Source organism: Panthera pardus, unplaced genomic scaffold (genome assembly GCF_024362965.1).
Source record: "Panthera pardus isolate Hobbes unplaced genomic scaffold, ASM2436296v1 HiC_scaffold_13, whole genome shotgun sequence".
NCBI classification, from domain to species: Eukaryota; Metazoa; Chordata; class Mammalia; order Carnivora; family Felidae; genus Panthera; species Panthera pardus.
In genome coordinates, this window is record NW_026526688.1 from 21,715,725 (window position 1) to 21,732,862 (window position 17,138).

At 35.7% G+C, this 17,138-nt stretch overlaps 1 protein-coding gene across 8 annotated transcripts in view; it reads right to left on the reverse strand.

The window, feature by feature from the left end:
* MICU3 (mitochondrial calcium uptake family member 3) overlaps positions 1-17,138 on the reverse strand; it is a 110,492-nt gene that overhangs the window by 11,927 nt on the left and 81,427 nt on the right. For 6 of the 8 annotated variants that reach the window (XR_002085034.2, XM_019466752.2, XM_019466750.2 and 3 more), the window contains 3 exons: positions 12,550-12,645; positions 6,663-6,763; positions 6,023-6,194 (listed from right to left, as the gene is read on the reverse strand). The exons of 1 other annotated variant lie outside the window; for it this stretch is intronic. Coding sequence is in view for 5 of the 7 variants with exons in the window: in XM_019466752.2 (XP_019322297.2) it covers positions 6,023-6,194; positions 6,663-6,763; positions 12,550-12,645 (369 nt within the window). In the remaining 2 variants the exon portion in view is untranslated. Of the gene's footprint in view, positions 1-1,505; positions 1,663-6,022; positions 6,195-6,662; positions 6,764-12,549; positions 12,646-17,138 lie in introns of all 8 variants that reach the window. One more of the 8 variants, XR_008421561.1, reaches the window with a different exon arrangement.

The window sequence follows — 17,138 nt, forward strand, 5'->3', positions numbered from 1 at the left end:
ATTTAATTCTCTGACAGTTCAAAACACATGTCCACATGAAAAAATTGTATACGAATATTCATAACAGCATTATTTGAATAGTCAAACTGGAAACAACTCAGAAACAATTCACCAACTGACAAACAGAGGAAATGTGATATATCTATATAATAAAGTAGTATTTGGCAATAAAAAGGAATGAAGCGCCATTATTTGCTAAAATATGGATGAACTTTGAAAAAGTTATGCTAAGTTAAAGAAGCCAGACATAATGGATTACAAATTATATGACTGCACTTTTATGAATATCCATTATAGATAAATTCATAGAAACAAAGCAGATTAGTGGTTGCCATGGGCTAGGGGGAGGTGAACTGAGGAGTGACTGCTTAATGGGTTATGGGGTTTCTGTTTAAGATGATGAAAAAGTTCTGGAACTAGTATTAATGATGATTGTATAACACTGTGAACAGAATGCCTCCAAATTTTACTCTTTAAAATAGTTAAAAGGGAGAAATGGTAAATTTTATGTTATGTGTCTTTTATAATAAAAATTTACATATACTATTGAAATATGTCATTCAGGATGTGAACAAGCATGTGTAAGTCCATTTGGATGGAACTGTGGCAAGGCCTCAGTGAACAAAACCGAGAGAGTTGGTAAGACATAACTCAATCAAGAGACAAACTAGAAAATGCTGTAGATCTCAAGCTGCAGTGTGATTACACTGGTTGTACTGGCAGATACCATGCTCTATCTGCAGCCATGATGGAGCTCCCAGTGTGTGCACCTGTTTATCTTTGGTTGAGGTACACAAGCGTGAAATAATTATTAGAAGACTAGGACGAGACTGGGGGGAGTCATGCCATGGAAAATGGCAGGGTAGGGTGCTTAAAAAATTGGTCCCTCCATTGAAACAGCCATTAGCTGGGAAAGACTGACAGGATTAACTTTTTTCAAACTCTGGAATCTAATCCATAGTTGATAGCAAGGAGGGGACTGGTTAATGAAGAGAAGGGTAGCTGGAATTCAGGGAGAGAGCACTGTGGTGTTTCTGTCCACTGAACTACCATTTTTATCTTTCGGTGCTGTGGGATAGTGCTGATGTTCCCGGCGTGGCTTCCTGGTGCCAGAGGGCTACTATGGTATGCGATTATTAAATGTTGTGTTATTTAATATAAAATGTATTGGTAATTAAAATGTTGTTATTAAAATGTTACCACATGCGATCTGACCTGTATGGTAGTTCTCTGAGGGACTAGTGAAGAGGCTGACTTTTGTTTTGCCCCTCCCTCCTGGGCTTTCCTGGGGACAGTGACATCTATCAAAAGATTTAAAGACATGCACACTCTGTGCCTGCCTGACACAAGGGGTGACAGATGGGACAGGTGGCAGACAGAATCCAAAAACTTGACAAAGGGAAGGCTGAGGAGAATGGTACTAGAATAGGGGCTAACAGGGACACTGTAGATACCTGGGAAATTAAACGTAACCAGGAACTGCCACATGCTTTGAAAATACCTACGGATGTTAGGTTACCACCTCTTGCAGATCTGTGGGCTTTGTGGAGGCAGGAGAAGAAGGCAAAGGAAGAGGCTTCAGTAGCCTGGGTTAGTGCAGGAGGAATGCTCCAACTCAGAGCTGAGTTGCAAAGAGAACACTCTATGTTTTTCTTCCTGGCTCTGGGATGTAAGGATCTCTGTCAGTTCTCTGGCTAATCACTTAGATAACAGAACAGAGTCTTCAGTGACTATACATGACAAGAAATGCACTTTCCCCCATTCATTTAGTGACTTCGCCAAGCTATTTTGCGTACACAGCTGTACGGGAGAGTTTGGTTTTTCAGAGTTAACACAGTATAATATTCAAAATGGTTAGGTTTTAGCAAAAAATTATAATGCATACAAAGAATTAGGAAAATATGGCCTATTCATCAGGAAAATACATCAACAGAAACCATCCCTGAAGAAGTCCAATCACTGGACTAAACAGACAAAGACTCTGAATCAACTAAAAAAACACTCAACTAAATCAACTAAAAAACACTCAAAAGAGCTAAAGGAAACTATGGATAAAGAACTAAAGGAAATCAGGAAAACTACCTATGAACAAATTGAGAATATCAAGATAGAAATTGTAAAAAGGAACCAAATAAAAATTCTGGAGCTGAAAAGTACTGTAACTGAAACACAAAGTTGAGTAGGTATTCAGCAACAGATTTAAATAGGCAAAATAGAGATTCTGCAAACTTGAAGATAGAATAGTTAAAAGTATTCAGTCTGAGGAGCAGAAAGAAAAAAAAATGAGGAAAATTAACAGAACCTAAGGAACCTGGGGACACCATCAAGTGTACCAATACACAAATTATGGGACTTCCAGAAATAAAAGGGGAGAAGACAACAGAAAGAATAGTTTTACAAATAATGATTGAAAACCTCAAAAATCTGATGTACGACCTAAGTCTACACGTTCAAGAAGTTTCATGAACATGAAGCAGGAAGAACTGAAAAGATCCATACCAAGACACATACTCAAACTGTCAAAAGACAAAGGCCATCTTGAAAGCAGCAGGAGAGAAGTGATTCTTCATAGAGAAGGGATCCTCAATAAGACTAACAGCTGATTTCTCATCAGAAACCATGAGGCCAAAAGTAAGTAGGACAGTTCAAGTGTTAAAAGAAAAATACCCGACCATTCTGTATGTGGCAGAATTCTGTATGTGGCAGAGCTATCCTTCAGAAATGATTAAGATGTTCTCAAGTAAACAACATGTGGCAAAACTATCCTTGAAAAATGAAGAAAGTAAGACATTCTCAGATAAAACTCAAGGGGGTTCGTTACTAGCAGATCTATCCGACAAGAAATGCGAAAGGGAGTCACTGAGGCTGAAAAGAAAGGAAACCAGAATCTAACTCAAAGCTATATGAAGAAATAAAGAATTCTATTTAGGGTGAAGGTAATGGTAATTACATAGATACTGCTTCATACTCGCTGGGATGGCTATAACTAAAAATTTATATATATATATATATATATATATATATATATATATATATATATATATATATATATATATAAAACATACATACATTGGAGCATAATTCAGCCATAACAAGGAATGGAGTACTGATACAAGTTACTACATGCATGAACCTCAAAAATATGATGAAAGAAGCCAAACATGTAAGGTCACATATTGCATGATTCTATTTATATGAAATAGTCACAATAAGTAAATCCACTGAGACAGGAAATTGACAATGATTACTAAAGGCTGGAGAGGAATGACATAATTTGGAAGTCTATACACTAATGACTACACCCCTAAATGCTAGAGTCACATATCCAATTGCCTACATAACTTCTTCATTGAGATATCTCATAGGAATCTCAAACTTAAACTGTCCAAAATGAAACCATTCATTCTTTCCTAAAACCCCAAACTTGAAGTCTTGCTTAGCTCAGAAAATGGTACTGCTGTTTCACAATGTGTTTCAGGCCAAAACCCTAGGAATTCTTGATTCTTCTTTTTCCTTCACATTGAAATCTAATCCAGCAGCAAGTTCTATCAGCTCTCCTCTTTAAATGATCCAATTTCTCACCACCTTTCCCTACACTCACCCTGGTCCATGCCATGCTCATCTCTTGCCTGCACTCCTATAACAATATCCTAACTTGCCTCTTCCTTTCAGAGCTGGGCCAACTGAAGTGTACTCTGAATATACCAGCCATGATGATCTTCTGAAGGAGGAATCAGATCATATGTGGCCCATGAGTCACATATTTAGGTGTCACAGCAGACAGTGAATGCATGCTGAATAAATACTTGACGGATGAATGCACACAGGCCTATGTTCTAAAGCAAGGCTACCAAACTTCCTAGAGTAGACCAGAGGGGAAGTATTTTTATTTGTTTAGGAAATATAGTCTTTGCTGCAACTACTCAACTCTACTATTAGGGCGCAAAAGCATTCACAGACGATACATTCAAAGAATGAGTGTGGCTATGTTCCAATAAAATATTATTTCTGAAAACAGAGGAGGTAGGTAGTTTGCTGACTCCTGTTTCAAATTTTAATAATGTAGTAGTGTCCCATCACTCTTACAATCACCATTAGAATAAAATCTAAATTCCTCGAAGACCTAACCCATCTCAGTCTCTCCATCTCCTACTACTTTCCTATGCACTTACTTTACCCTATTTTGCGATTTCTCAAATAAACTCAGCTTTTTCTGTGCCCACGCCTTTGGTATTTGCTGTTTCCTCTGCCTCTTTGCATAGGTCATTCCTCACAGTCTTTCCTCCAAAGCTACCTCTTCAAAAAAACCTTTCCCCAACAGTCCATCTCCTTTTCCAGTCCTCATGACTTTTGTTTAACATCTATCATTATCTGGAAATAAATCATTTATTTATTTTTTGTTTACTTGTTTATTGTGTCTCTCCACTAAGAGGTATTTCCATGAGAAGGATTTTGCTGATCTTGTCACTTTATCTACAGTAGCTAGAATAAGGTCTCATAAATGGTTGATGCCCAATATCTGCTAGATACATGGATGAAAATTAAAGTATTTTAGAAATGTCAAGTGCTATCCAAGTAGCAGTACCTGTTATTCTTTTGGAAGGAAATGGATGAGAAATGAGAGGAAGGGAAAGATATAAGTAGGGCGTGGTAGGAGTATCATTGGCTTACAGTCTTGGGTTTGATTCCCTGAACAAGTGTCTAAGTATCTGAGAAGACTCGGCTTCACTTTTTCTAAAAGAAAAAATGTCAATATCTGGAAGTCTGTTCTAAGGATTGATGACGTAATATCAAACCAAACAAACATCAGGAGAATTGATGCTGGTTCATTTGCCAAATTTTCTTTCTTTTTTTTTTTTAACTGTAATGATTTGTAAAACTAAGATACTTCTATCAATTATAAGTTTTCAGAAACTGAATTTAGCCTAAAGGAAAACTTTTTATTTTCAGATAATTTTTTGATGTATAAGTTGCAAAAACAGTATAAGCGTTCCCATACACTCTTTACCCTGGAACTGAACTTTTTGAGTTACAGATTGCTGTTTCCATTTGGTAAAAGACGAAGAAAAGCAGATTCATTAAAGCTCTAAATATTCTAGCAGCTTGACAAAGTAGTACAATTTCCGATATTTATTTTTAGGGATCTGGGTATCAATTGGAAAAAATTCAGTTTATCATACAAAACAGATAAAAGTCCTCTAAGAGATTATGTAAACTAATGGCCAAATGCATCAAGCCTTTTTTTCTCATTCCATAGGAGACCTGGAGAATTGTTAGCACTGTCACAGTGTAGCCACTTTAAACAAAGTCAAACTATTTGCAAGTTTTTCTTGGATAGATTAACTTGATCCTTCTATAAACACAAATAGAAGGCAATATATCCAAAACATCTCATGCTTGAAGGGGTACTTGTAACACCAGTCCCATTTGGTTGCAATGATGCATTCAAATACCACTAGATAATGCGACTGCTCAGAATTGCTGACAACACATTTGCTGCTAAACAAATAGACAATCAGTTGTCCCAGGTTCTTAACCATTCGTGCCATCCAAACTCTTTGAAAACCTCACTTCACTTCCTGATAAGATCCCTCACTCATCAAAGGCTGTCTTCAAATGACCTTTTTTTAAGGATATTATGGAATAAAGCGTTACTGAAATGATGTCGATATAAACTATTTTATATGAGGTGATGTTGATGTGGTAGTCAAAGCATATAGCTCAGTAGAATTCTCTTGAAAAATGATATTCATAATTTGAATTACACAACTGCTAATAATCTTAAAGGTTTTCAGCATTTCTAAGAAAGACATGGATATTGACCCAGAATTTTACATTAATCAAATTTTGAAAATTAGCCAGAGCACTTAGGACACTGAGGAAAAAAGAATGAAATATATCCGAAATATCTATTAATCCATAGCAGAGAAAAAGAATTAAGAAAAGGACAATATATTTTATAGACCTATATAATTACAAGATAGTATCATATGTAACAAAATAGATATGGGTGATTAGATACCTTTTCTTCAGGTATACTGTAACGCACATTTTCCAAAAATACTGATGTATTTTCCACATTTGTATATCGTAAAAGAATATGAGCAAAATCTTCTTCACTGATAGTGTTCATCCCATTAGAGTAGGAAAGGAATTCTATTTCTAGAACTTCTGTTTGTAGGTTATCCATGAATCTATGACAAAATATATAAAGAATGAATACGATAAATGAAGAATGATGGTGGGGGCTTTGGCTTCCCCATCTGTGAAATGGGGATAACACAAAGACCTTGCAGGGGAGCAATGAGACTTTCGAGAGTTACTGTGCAGTGCCAGGCGATTACTACATTGACACTATATCCATGTTTACTAATGTGGTTCACTGAGACTAAGGAGTTGGGGAGATACCTTCTCAGGAATATACAGGACATAATCAATCCAGATATCCAGGCATTTCTTATCATTCAGCAACTTCCTATTACACTTATCAAGATAACCACTAGTATGCTGGTACTGATGGAAGTGCGTATTTGTTATAGAGATATATTCAGTTAAGGTGAAAGCAGCCAAGAGGTGAGTATTTCTGCACCAGATCGTTCCTAGAGACCTTTCTGACTTCAGCATGTTAACATTTTTCAATACAAATATAAAGGTAAGCTCACCTATAAAAATCTTCAAAGTTGAGCTCAGCTTTTCCTTTCTTTCCAAAAAAGTGCACAAGAAGTGTAGTATCTGTTACCAAACTTGTAATGTCATCAGCACGCTTAAAAAAATCACAATTTAAAGGTGAGCTGCAATAAACAGAGTAGGGATACCCAACATCCCTCAAAGAATTTTATCACCATATAGATACCAAGAACATACAAACATTAACATTAGAATGAAAAGCATAAGGGTGCATTAATAAATGCCATTATTGGCAAAATGAAGTTCAATATTTGAAAACAGAAAAATATGATTGAAATTGATCTTTATCCTCAAAAAATTTTAAAGATTAGGATAATATTTTAAGGAGTTTTCAAACTCAAAGTATACATATAGGTTATCTGTATTTTAAATTATCTAAGATAGCTGAAATCCTTTACTAATCACCTAAATGTTTTCTCACTATATAAGTCATTTAGTTTGGATTTTCCTAATCAACCCAAAAAAATCAATGTTTTTTAAGGATGTCAAAGGCGGTAAATTCTTCAGATGTACGAAACATGGGGCTGACAAAAGAACTGTCAGAAGCTTCACAAAATAGATTCCTTTAAGCATCACATTTTCCTTTTGTATTCCACATTTATGATACTTTAAATTGAAGATACTATATTTTGAAACTATTACTTTGGAAATTACACCATCTATAATTTTGTTTAAAATTCTTACATTATTTTTTGAATGGATAAGAAATTAATTCCAGAGGATTTTTTCCTGCAATTTCCAACAAGCGTATTCTTAAAATCACATAATTCTAGTCCTTATAAAGTTTACTGGCCTATGAAAACAGTCCTTTCCTTTAATGTAGCGATATCAATTTTCCTTTTTTTCCCCCTCTCTCCCCTTTGATTCTTTTCTCTTCCTTCTCTTCTCTCCTTCCTTCCTCACTTGGCCAATAACTCATACCTATCTTATAAAACTCAGGTATAAAAATTAAAATTCAAATGACCGTAACTCTCCCATATATTATCCTGGAAAATGTAAGAAAAATAAGAGGTCAAATAAGAACTACTATTTTCTGTATTAAAAAAAAAACACAGTCATAAATATCCATCTAAAAGTACATATCTGAAATATTCTTGGTGAGAATTTTGTCGGCATTTTATAGAAAACAGAAGAAATAGCATATACTTCTCTACAAAGGAGTAAGTTGTGATCTGTGTTCCCTGACAAAATGTCTCATCTTACCCATCTTCCACACATTAACTTTTGGTAATCCTTTGATTCTTTATAGTTCTCTTCCCAATCTTTCACGAAGACAGCAATTTTATCCTTCATAATATTTGTTGGATCTTTATTTCCCTTCTCCCTAGACCAACTATTATTAACTACTAATGACTAGTTCAATGTTATAGAGACTACATCTCGTGATTTGTCTTTTCCCTCCCACATGCCTTCTTTTAATCCCTGTTTTTCTAAAGTGGTCTCTTTGCTATGGTGATTACTCAGGTCTTTCTTAAAAACTCCAACATGTAGGTATCTTCCACTTTAAATGATCTCAGATTGGTGAAATTCTTTAGTAAGACTATAGGTCTTATTTATATTTATTTAGCTTGGATTTTCCTAGGTAATCCCTAGCATATAACCTCCTTTAACTGGTTTGAAAGATCTCTACTGTTTCTTAGTTTGCTGACAACTCCCAGGATTTTCAGGAGTTGGAATAACTTAGAAGTTTCCTGTAATATATCCAACTTCTTTGAAGATCTGATCGCCAGGGAGAAAACACCACAGCCTGGAAGCCAGGTGTCCCATACTATCTTTTAAATATACCTTATTGAACAAGCAGATGATGGATGTTGAGGAATATGAGTGGTGCCAGCCTTTCAGAACTCCCTACTGATAGTAGGCAAGTATAATTTTCAGTAGTGCTCAAAAGGCACTATTACCTCCACCAGTGGCTTTAGGTGGAGGAGGCAGACTGCCATAAGGACAGGATTTAAAATCAGAAGATCTGAGTTTATGGATCTTTTGACCTTTAGCTTCCTTATCTATACAAGAGGCACAAACCTACCTATGACAATGAATGTGAGGATAAAATTAGGGTATGAATGTAAGTCAAGTATACAAGTGTTATTATTGGCAGTCATAAGCTGCTTTGGTGTAAAGCATTAAGACTGTTGGGAAAAAAGAGATTTCTCATGTTAATTATAAACATTCTTTTGTGATTGTGTATCATCAAGTCTAATCCATCATTATCCATGGAACAGCTTAAGGAAGCAGGGGGAGGAAATATTTGAGAAGGCATGACTAAATGGAGCATCAAGTGGAAGCTCTATCCAATCAGAAGTCAGTATGAAGAACGGGGGTGGGGGGGTGGGGGGTGGGTATCCATCTAGAAGCTAGAGGAAGGGAATGTGGGGGAGGTATAAAGTGGGTAAAAAGAGGGGCCATGGTGTTCTAGAAAAAGCTGCTTACTTCACAAATAAGTAGTGGTGTGGTGAGCACATAAGACGGTGAGCTCAAGTGTCAGATTTCTGGCTTCGGATCCTGAATTTTAACCGCTTAGTTAGGTGACCTTGGGAAGTTAACCTCTCTGAGGACATTATTACCCTCAGGAATAATAATAGTACCTACCTTGAAGTGTTGTGAGGCTCAGGTAACACATGTAAATCATTTAGCACTATAACTGGCATACTGTAAATGCTTAACAAATGTTGGCTATTGTTTATTTTTGCCAAATCAATATATTTCAAGAAGTTGAAAAAGGACTAGACGAGACAGAAAAGATAATGTTGACGCTTAATGCAAAAAAAGTTTTACATGGTGCACTCTTACTTCTTTTGTTAACTGAAACTGCCCATATATGTTATACAGACCTGAAAAAAAAAAGCCTTCAAATGAGAACACCAAAAGTTAGTGAACTCCGATAACACCCTCATGAATTGTTTTCCTTTAGTGCTGTGATGTCCTCTACCTCAAGACCTGACACAGTGAAATGAGATGGCTTTGTTTTACACAGGTTTTAAAGAATGACCTCATTCTTCCAGCTTTTCTCATGCCCACTGAACAGAGCAGATCTTCGTTTACAGTCTTTCATCATCAAAATCTTATTAGACTTAGGTTGCACTTATCCAGATAATCCAGACCCACAGAGGCATAAGTAACAGTTTGACATTAGAGAAAAAAAATTAGAAAATGGAAATGGTGAAAACTTTTCTCCCCCCATTCAATGAAACAGAGCACTGTTGGGAGTCATTGAAAACTATACCAGTGCCCTTAGTATCCTGGCAGTGTTATGTAACTTAAATCACAGGGGAGTTGGGACAAAATAGAGACTTTATCCCTTTGATTCTTGTGCTCATTGTTAAAATAAAATGAATTCAGGTGTTTTCATAACAAAGCAAGAAAAAGCCACAAAAGAACCCTATGGCCATTTATGAAAGACCCTTATCTTCTGGGGCTTAAAAATTACTTTAAAAGATTTCATCAAAAATAAAATAAATTAATAAATTTGCATGGAATTAAAAATGTCAAATATTCCAAATTTTTAAAATATCTTTCAACATATTTTTACTGATTACAGTGGTATAATAATCTTATCAAACTCTATCCAAGGGTGGCGTATCAAACAGATTTCTAAGCTTTCTTTCAAACTAATGTGAATTCTGAAATACTGATACTATAAACAATTCGATGTACATTGGTATCAGTAGGAACCGATAAGGAATTACGATGAGCTGTAACTTAACTACAGTTAATTCTCAATTATCCTCTCTCATGTGGGACGGTAGTAACAGAGATAATCCCCAAATAATTATTTTACTTTAGAAGACAATATAAGTTTTGTTTTCTTCTTTCTTCTATCCGATTTACTTTCGTGATGTTTGAATCAATTCATTAAATAATCTAGCATCTTATGAGTGAAGTGTAGGTTGATCATAGCCAATAGTGTGCTAGTACACCAGCTCTTTAGGAAAAAAACCCCCAACAACCCCGATTTGTAGTGTTGGCCAATTTCTATGGTATTAATTCCTCTATCATGGCCACTTTCAAGGACCAACAGGATGTCATGGAATGTTGAATTGGGAAGAGATGTGCAGAATTAGCTCTAGGAAGCCATAAAATCTAGCTCCAGCACACCTCTGACGAGTGAAAAACATCTTCAAAAGGTCTTATGCATACATATAATCTTTGAGTATATGTAAGAGCTGACTGGTCTTCTGATATTAAACCTCCCCAGATCTGGATTAAATTCAACATCGAATTAGCAGATTGTGTCCACCTGTGGGAATTTCTTAGATTAAAGACAGGCTGGAGGCTGAGAGGTGGACAGTCTCTGATGGAAAGAGAGCAGGGACACGACTGTTAGTTTGAAGCTAGGTCCCAGTTGGGCTGTAGGGACTCCATGGCTCATGTCCCCAGTTGCTCTTATTTCAGGCATTTACTACCACGTGCCTGCACAAATGATTACAGAAGTAAGTACTTCTAACATACCTGTAAATGGAACATCAATTACCACTTTATGCCTTAAAAATGGTTCAAATTAAAAGGTAATTTTAAAGGGTTAATTACTGGTTATAATTACATCATATTTACATATCAGAGGTAAATTGGAGAAAGGGAAAAATGCTTTATTTATGTTTTTGTATTTTAAAATTGAGCACAATTGACAAAACTAACATTGCCAAGTGTTTGCCTAGCCTAGGGGTGCCAACAGAGTAACACTGTATATGGGTAACAGAAGTGACACCTGGATTCCTGTTCACGTCTTCAGATTTTTAGGTGTAATTTTTAAGTCAAAGTTTAGGGCTGCCTGGGTGGCTCAGTCGGTTGGGCGTCCGACTTTGGCTCAGGTCATGATCTCGCAGTCCTTGAGTTCAAGCCCCATGTTGGGCTCTGTGCTGACAACTCAGAGTGTGGAACCTGCTTCAGATTCTGTGTCTCCCTCCCTCTCTGTCCCTCCCCAACTCACACTCTGTCTCACTCTCTCTGTTTAAGAAATAAACATTAAAAAAATGTAAAAAAAAAAGTCAAAGTTAGAAAAAGAAATGAGAAGCTAACTTTAAAGAGAAAAATAATGAAAAATGTATCTCAGTATTTACTGAAAAGTTCTTTGTGGTAAGACTGACAGCCATTTCTAATAAAGTTCTTAAAAATTAATAGAAAATATAAAATAGTGGTTAATGTAAAAGACATAGCCCATCTTTAAAAATGACAAATCGCTAACAAAACAAAACAAATGAAAAAATCCCTAATAACAGCAGCATAATGAGTCGGTGGTGGGAGCACCCCACCTGAGTGCAGCAATAAGGTACATGTCTCTAGAGAATTCAAGAACAATAATGAATAATCATCAGTCCATTTTTTAATTTTCCATGCACTGGCAATCCTGAACAGTGTCAAGTTAAAATATCCCTCCCTTCCTTGACTGACTTCTCCTAGCATACCTCCTCTATCCCCCTTGGTAAGCTACACGCTAATATTAGGAAATTTAATATTGAAATCTACCATATGCTAAAGCATTAGCTATCCTTTACCAAGTTAAAAGTTTCAGCCTTCATGTAACATTGCAAATTATAAGGTTAAAAGATTCAGTGAAACAATAAAATAGTACTTTCAAATTTCCTGAAAGTGAGCCTTAAGTTAAAAATAGCAATATTTCTTTTTAATTAAGTTGGAAAGTCACAAGTTGATTTAATATAGACCACTATAGGTGGCTTTGCAGCCACTGCCAGCACAGAAGACATATTCGAACATACCGTTCGGACACGGGAATTATTGCTTTACTGGAGAAAAGGGAAAATATAAAATTATTGCTGGTTTCATCACTGTAACTCTGAAATGAAATGAAGACCAGATTTACAAAACGGCAAATAGTACAACGTCCTGCTTGAGGTTTAATTGTACCTCTGCGAGGTCTGAAAAGAGTGCTTGGCTTGTATTACGTCTCAGTGTATCCCAATAGCTTCTGGAGACCAGTTCCTCAGCATCTGTCTTAAGTACCTGTAGAAGTTTTAAGAAGTACATCTGAAATCTAAAGAACAGTCACAAAGAATGATAATTTATACACTTTAAGTCTCTTCTAGCCAACCTTGAAAAGAAAACACATTAACTTACCTGTTTTGTTTTCTGCTGCGCACAACAGTATTATATTACATTGCTGGTAAACGCGGGGTATTTTTTCAAAGGTGTAATGGTATATAACCACTATTTCCACGTACAATGTGGCTTTGTCAAAAAGAATCGCATTCCTCGGCCCTCCCCCATGCTGCCTACCGAAACATGCGTAACTTCTAAGAAAGTGTGAAATAAGCATTTTATTCACACCTTATGTGAATTCATTTGGAGAATATTTTGGTAATTTTGTAGCGATCTATAAAAATGATACTTAATTTAAAAATCAGTTATTGTTGGCTAGTGTACATTGTGTCAGTGCATCAAAGAGTCAAATGACCACATTCATATTTAGAGGAACAAAGCTGAAACTAATCTAAAACATATACAGAATAAATATGCCAGTTTACGTTAAACCACCTGAAGTTACTCAGGGATTTGGTAGCTGTGTCTATTGTGAATAGATGAGGGACTTCCTAATCTTCTATCTCAGTACTGGCTAGACTGAAGAAGGCGATGGATACCAACGGTAAGAAATGCAGTCTAATCTTCATATGAAAATGCAGAACTACAAGCTTAACTTGGGTCTCTGTAAACAAACATAATTACACGCAGTTTCTGGCACGGTTTATCAGGGAAGATTTCACAGGTGCTCAGGCTTGGTATTCTGGTTATTGTGAGAAGAAAATGCTGCTTGGTGTACTTAGGAGCGGCTGATGATTTTTATTTTTGTGTGTGTTAATTTTTAAGTCTGGTGCCATTAATAAAATCATAATGCATTTGGGAATTATTTCAACACACTAAACTCTACTTCATTATTAATTGGAAAAAAACACTGCTTACTGCTCATATTTTAATAGAATCTTAGATGTTAATAATAATGTATAATTTAGCAGAAATCACTTATATAAACATAGAGGTACTTATTACCATCAGTGTAAATGCAGCAATATACCAGAGGATCTGCTCATCACCCCCTCTAGTAACAAAATAAAATGTAACTAAGCAATTATAAGCCAAGTGAGTAAAATCAGCTGAATTTAGAACAAAGTCCGTGTCTTTATATAAGTATGGTAGAACCTCAGTAAATGTTAGCTAGATTAGGTACTCTGCAAAGATTATCTTAATATTTTCAACATGGATACATTTTTTTTATTGTAACTGAGAAGGTTATGGTAAAGAAAGGGATTGTTAAACCTATCAAACTAGAAAATAAGGCTTACTACCCTGTTATTTGGAGGGTAACAGGAATGATTCACTTTGTGAAGCCATGCCTCTCTCCTTCCAACACTGGTCACCATCGCCACTCACGCACATGCACACACACAGGCACACACACCAACACTGATGACATCAGAAGGACGTTCATAACATATTAAGGGATACAATTAGTTTGATAGACTATACTGATGTGGATCTCTACATTTTCTGAGCATAGAAAAGACGTAAATGTATTCAAACATACTGATTATCTCTGAATGATGAGATTGGGATATGTTTTATTTTCCTCTTTTTGCTACCCATATTTTAAAATATTTTAAGAATGTATATTTATCTATCAGGATAATATATTTTTCAATAAAAATATCTTACTTAGAACATAACAGCTTAATGGTCCCTCCTGTAGAAAGCTTTCACACTCAACATTTAGCTCCAAAGATTAAATTATGATAGAATATATAACTGAATTGCTATAACTGCCAATATATGTTGTTTTATCCATAGGCTTTTAGATTATAGAGTTTCTGGGGAAAGGGACAATATTCTTATAGCAATTATTGTCATTCCTCATATTAATATGTCATTCCTTGTACTGAGGGGGTAAAAGCTAATACATCAGTGATTTTCTTGGCACAGTCATAGGTGTGTATGTTCAGGAGACAGGATTTAATTTTTGATAATGACTCAGGGATTAATTTGGGGGATGAAATCGAGGGTAGATTTTCAGAACATGCAAAACTAGTAGAAAACTTTAATATCAGAAAAATATAACACAATATTTAAAACAAGTTTAAAGTAGCAATGAAAATCAGCCTAGATTTTAATAGCAAGAAAGGCAAAGCAAATACAAAACCAGAATATATGCAATGCAGACTAAGAAAATACTGAGAGGGGAAATGCCCAAATATAACTCACTAAGCATTGTGATGGTTCTTAAATAGATATCATGATGCTCTGATATGTAAATGTGGGAAAATTTGCAAAGACTTCTTGAAGTCTTCTCAGTGTCTCATTACTATATGAGCTTTAGGCCTCCTTACTAGAATGTTGTTAGGTGTAGAAATTATTAAAAGAGGTAACAGAAGACATAGTTCAGAAGAACTTAAAAAATGAATGGCAAAGGCAAAATGATACCCACATGTACTATACTTTTTAAGACTGATTTTTTTTTTTTTTTTTTTTTTTTTTGCTTAATTTAGAGCCTGTTATTAGAACTTCCTTAAACTTTGAAGTTTGGTCAAGAATTTCCTCTGTCTTTTTGAATGAGCCAAAGTAGCATCCTACTGAAGGCATTCCATGACATTAATGATACAAAGGATAGAAGGAAGGAAGGAGCAAAGGTCTGAAAATTCCTATGTTGAAATACTAACTCCCAAGGTGATAGTATTAGGAGGAAGTGGGGCCTCTGGGAGGTGATTAGGTCACTAGGACAGAGCCTTCATGAATGGGATTAGTGCTCTTATAAAAGAGGTCTGAGAGAGTTCATTAGCCTCCTTCCACCACTTGAGGATCCAGTGAGAAAGTGCTATGTATGAACCATGAAGTAGGCCCTCATCAGCTACCACACTGAATCTGTCAGCAACATCATCTTAAACTTCCCAGCTTCCAGAATTGTGAGAAATGTTTGTTCTTTATAAGCCACTCGGTTTAAGGTATTTTGTCATAGCAACACGAATTGGCTAAGACAGAAGGAAAAAAAGGAAGGATGGAAGGAAGGGCGGAAGGAAATAAATAAATAAAAGAAGGGAGAAAGGAAAGACAGAAGGAAGAGAAAACAATTTAGTAAAAAAGACGACTGATTTCAAGAAGGGAACATACCATTGTGGTAAGCAGAATAATGGCTCCCTAAAGTTGTCCACATGCAGATAGGCAAATACCTATATACAGTTAGGATCTGAGAAAGGTTATACTTAGAGATTAGGCAAACTGGAAAAACAAAAACAAAGCAGCAGCCCATGGAATCAGACAGTAAATTGTCTTTACTGTTAGTGATACTCAAAAACATACATATACATAGAAAAATAAAAGCAAACAAATAAAAAATAATCTGGGGCACTATGACAACTATGGCCTGAAAAACTATTATCCAAGAATTATAATTTAAAGTTACATAGGACTGGGGCACCTGGGTGGCTCAGTCAGTTAAGCGGCTGACTCTTGATGTCAGGTCAGGTCATGATCTCACGGTTTAGGAATTCGAGCCCCGCATAGGGCTCTACACTGACAGTGTGCAACCTGCTTGGGATTCTCTCTCCCTCTCTCTCTGCCCTCCTGTGCTCTCTCACTCTCTCTCTCTCTCAAAAATAAATAAACTTAAAAAAATAAAGTTACATAGGACTGCAGTTCTCTCCAGTGTATCACAGAATAACCCACAGCCGCACCCACACACATACAAATACACACACACGCCCTCCTGGAAAAAACACACACCTAACCCAGTCCTTAAAGAATCTCCACAGACACATTCCAACAAATCTGTACTCAAAATACAAAATTACTAAACACAAAAGAACATAAACCACCGTGAGTGAGACCCAGCAGAAACAACAAACCATAGAACAAAACCTGCAGACTTCAGATATTGAAATTATTAGGTATGGAATACAAAATAAGTTTAGTAAGTTTAAAGAATATAAAGCTGTATTTGAAAGGACTTTCCAGTAAGAACAGACTACTGAAAATGAATTGGCTGATCAGAAAAAAGAACCAAATAAAACCTCTGGACATTAAAGATGGAACCACTGAAACTTAGTATCATATTATACATACCTAAGGAGAAAATTAGTGAACTGGAATATAATGTGAATAAGTTATACAGAACGCAACATGAAAAGAAAAAAAATATGACAAATTATTAAGGAGTAGTTAAGAGACATAGAAGAGAACATTAGTATCTATAAAAGTTCCAGAAACCAGTAATAGAGAAAATGGGAAAGAGACCATATCCAGAGAGATACTGGCGGTGAATATTCAAGAATTGATGAAAAAATACAATCCCTGTATTTGAGAAGCCCAATACATTTCATGCTAAATAAAGGCAAAAAGGTACACTGTAGTCAAATCGTAGAATACAAAAGGCAAACAGAATTTTAAAAGTAGCTAGAAAGGAAAACAAGATTAACTACAAACTAATAATTAGACTCAGAACTGACCTTTCAATT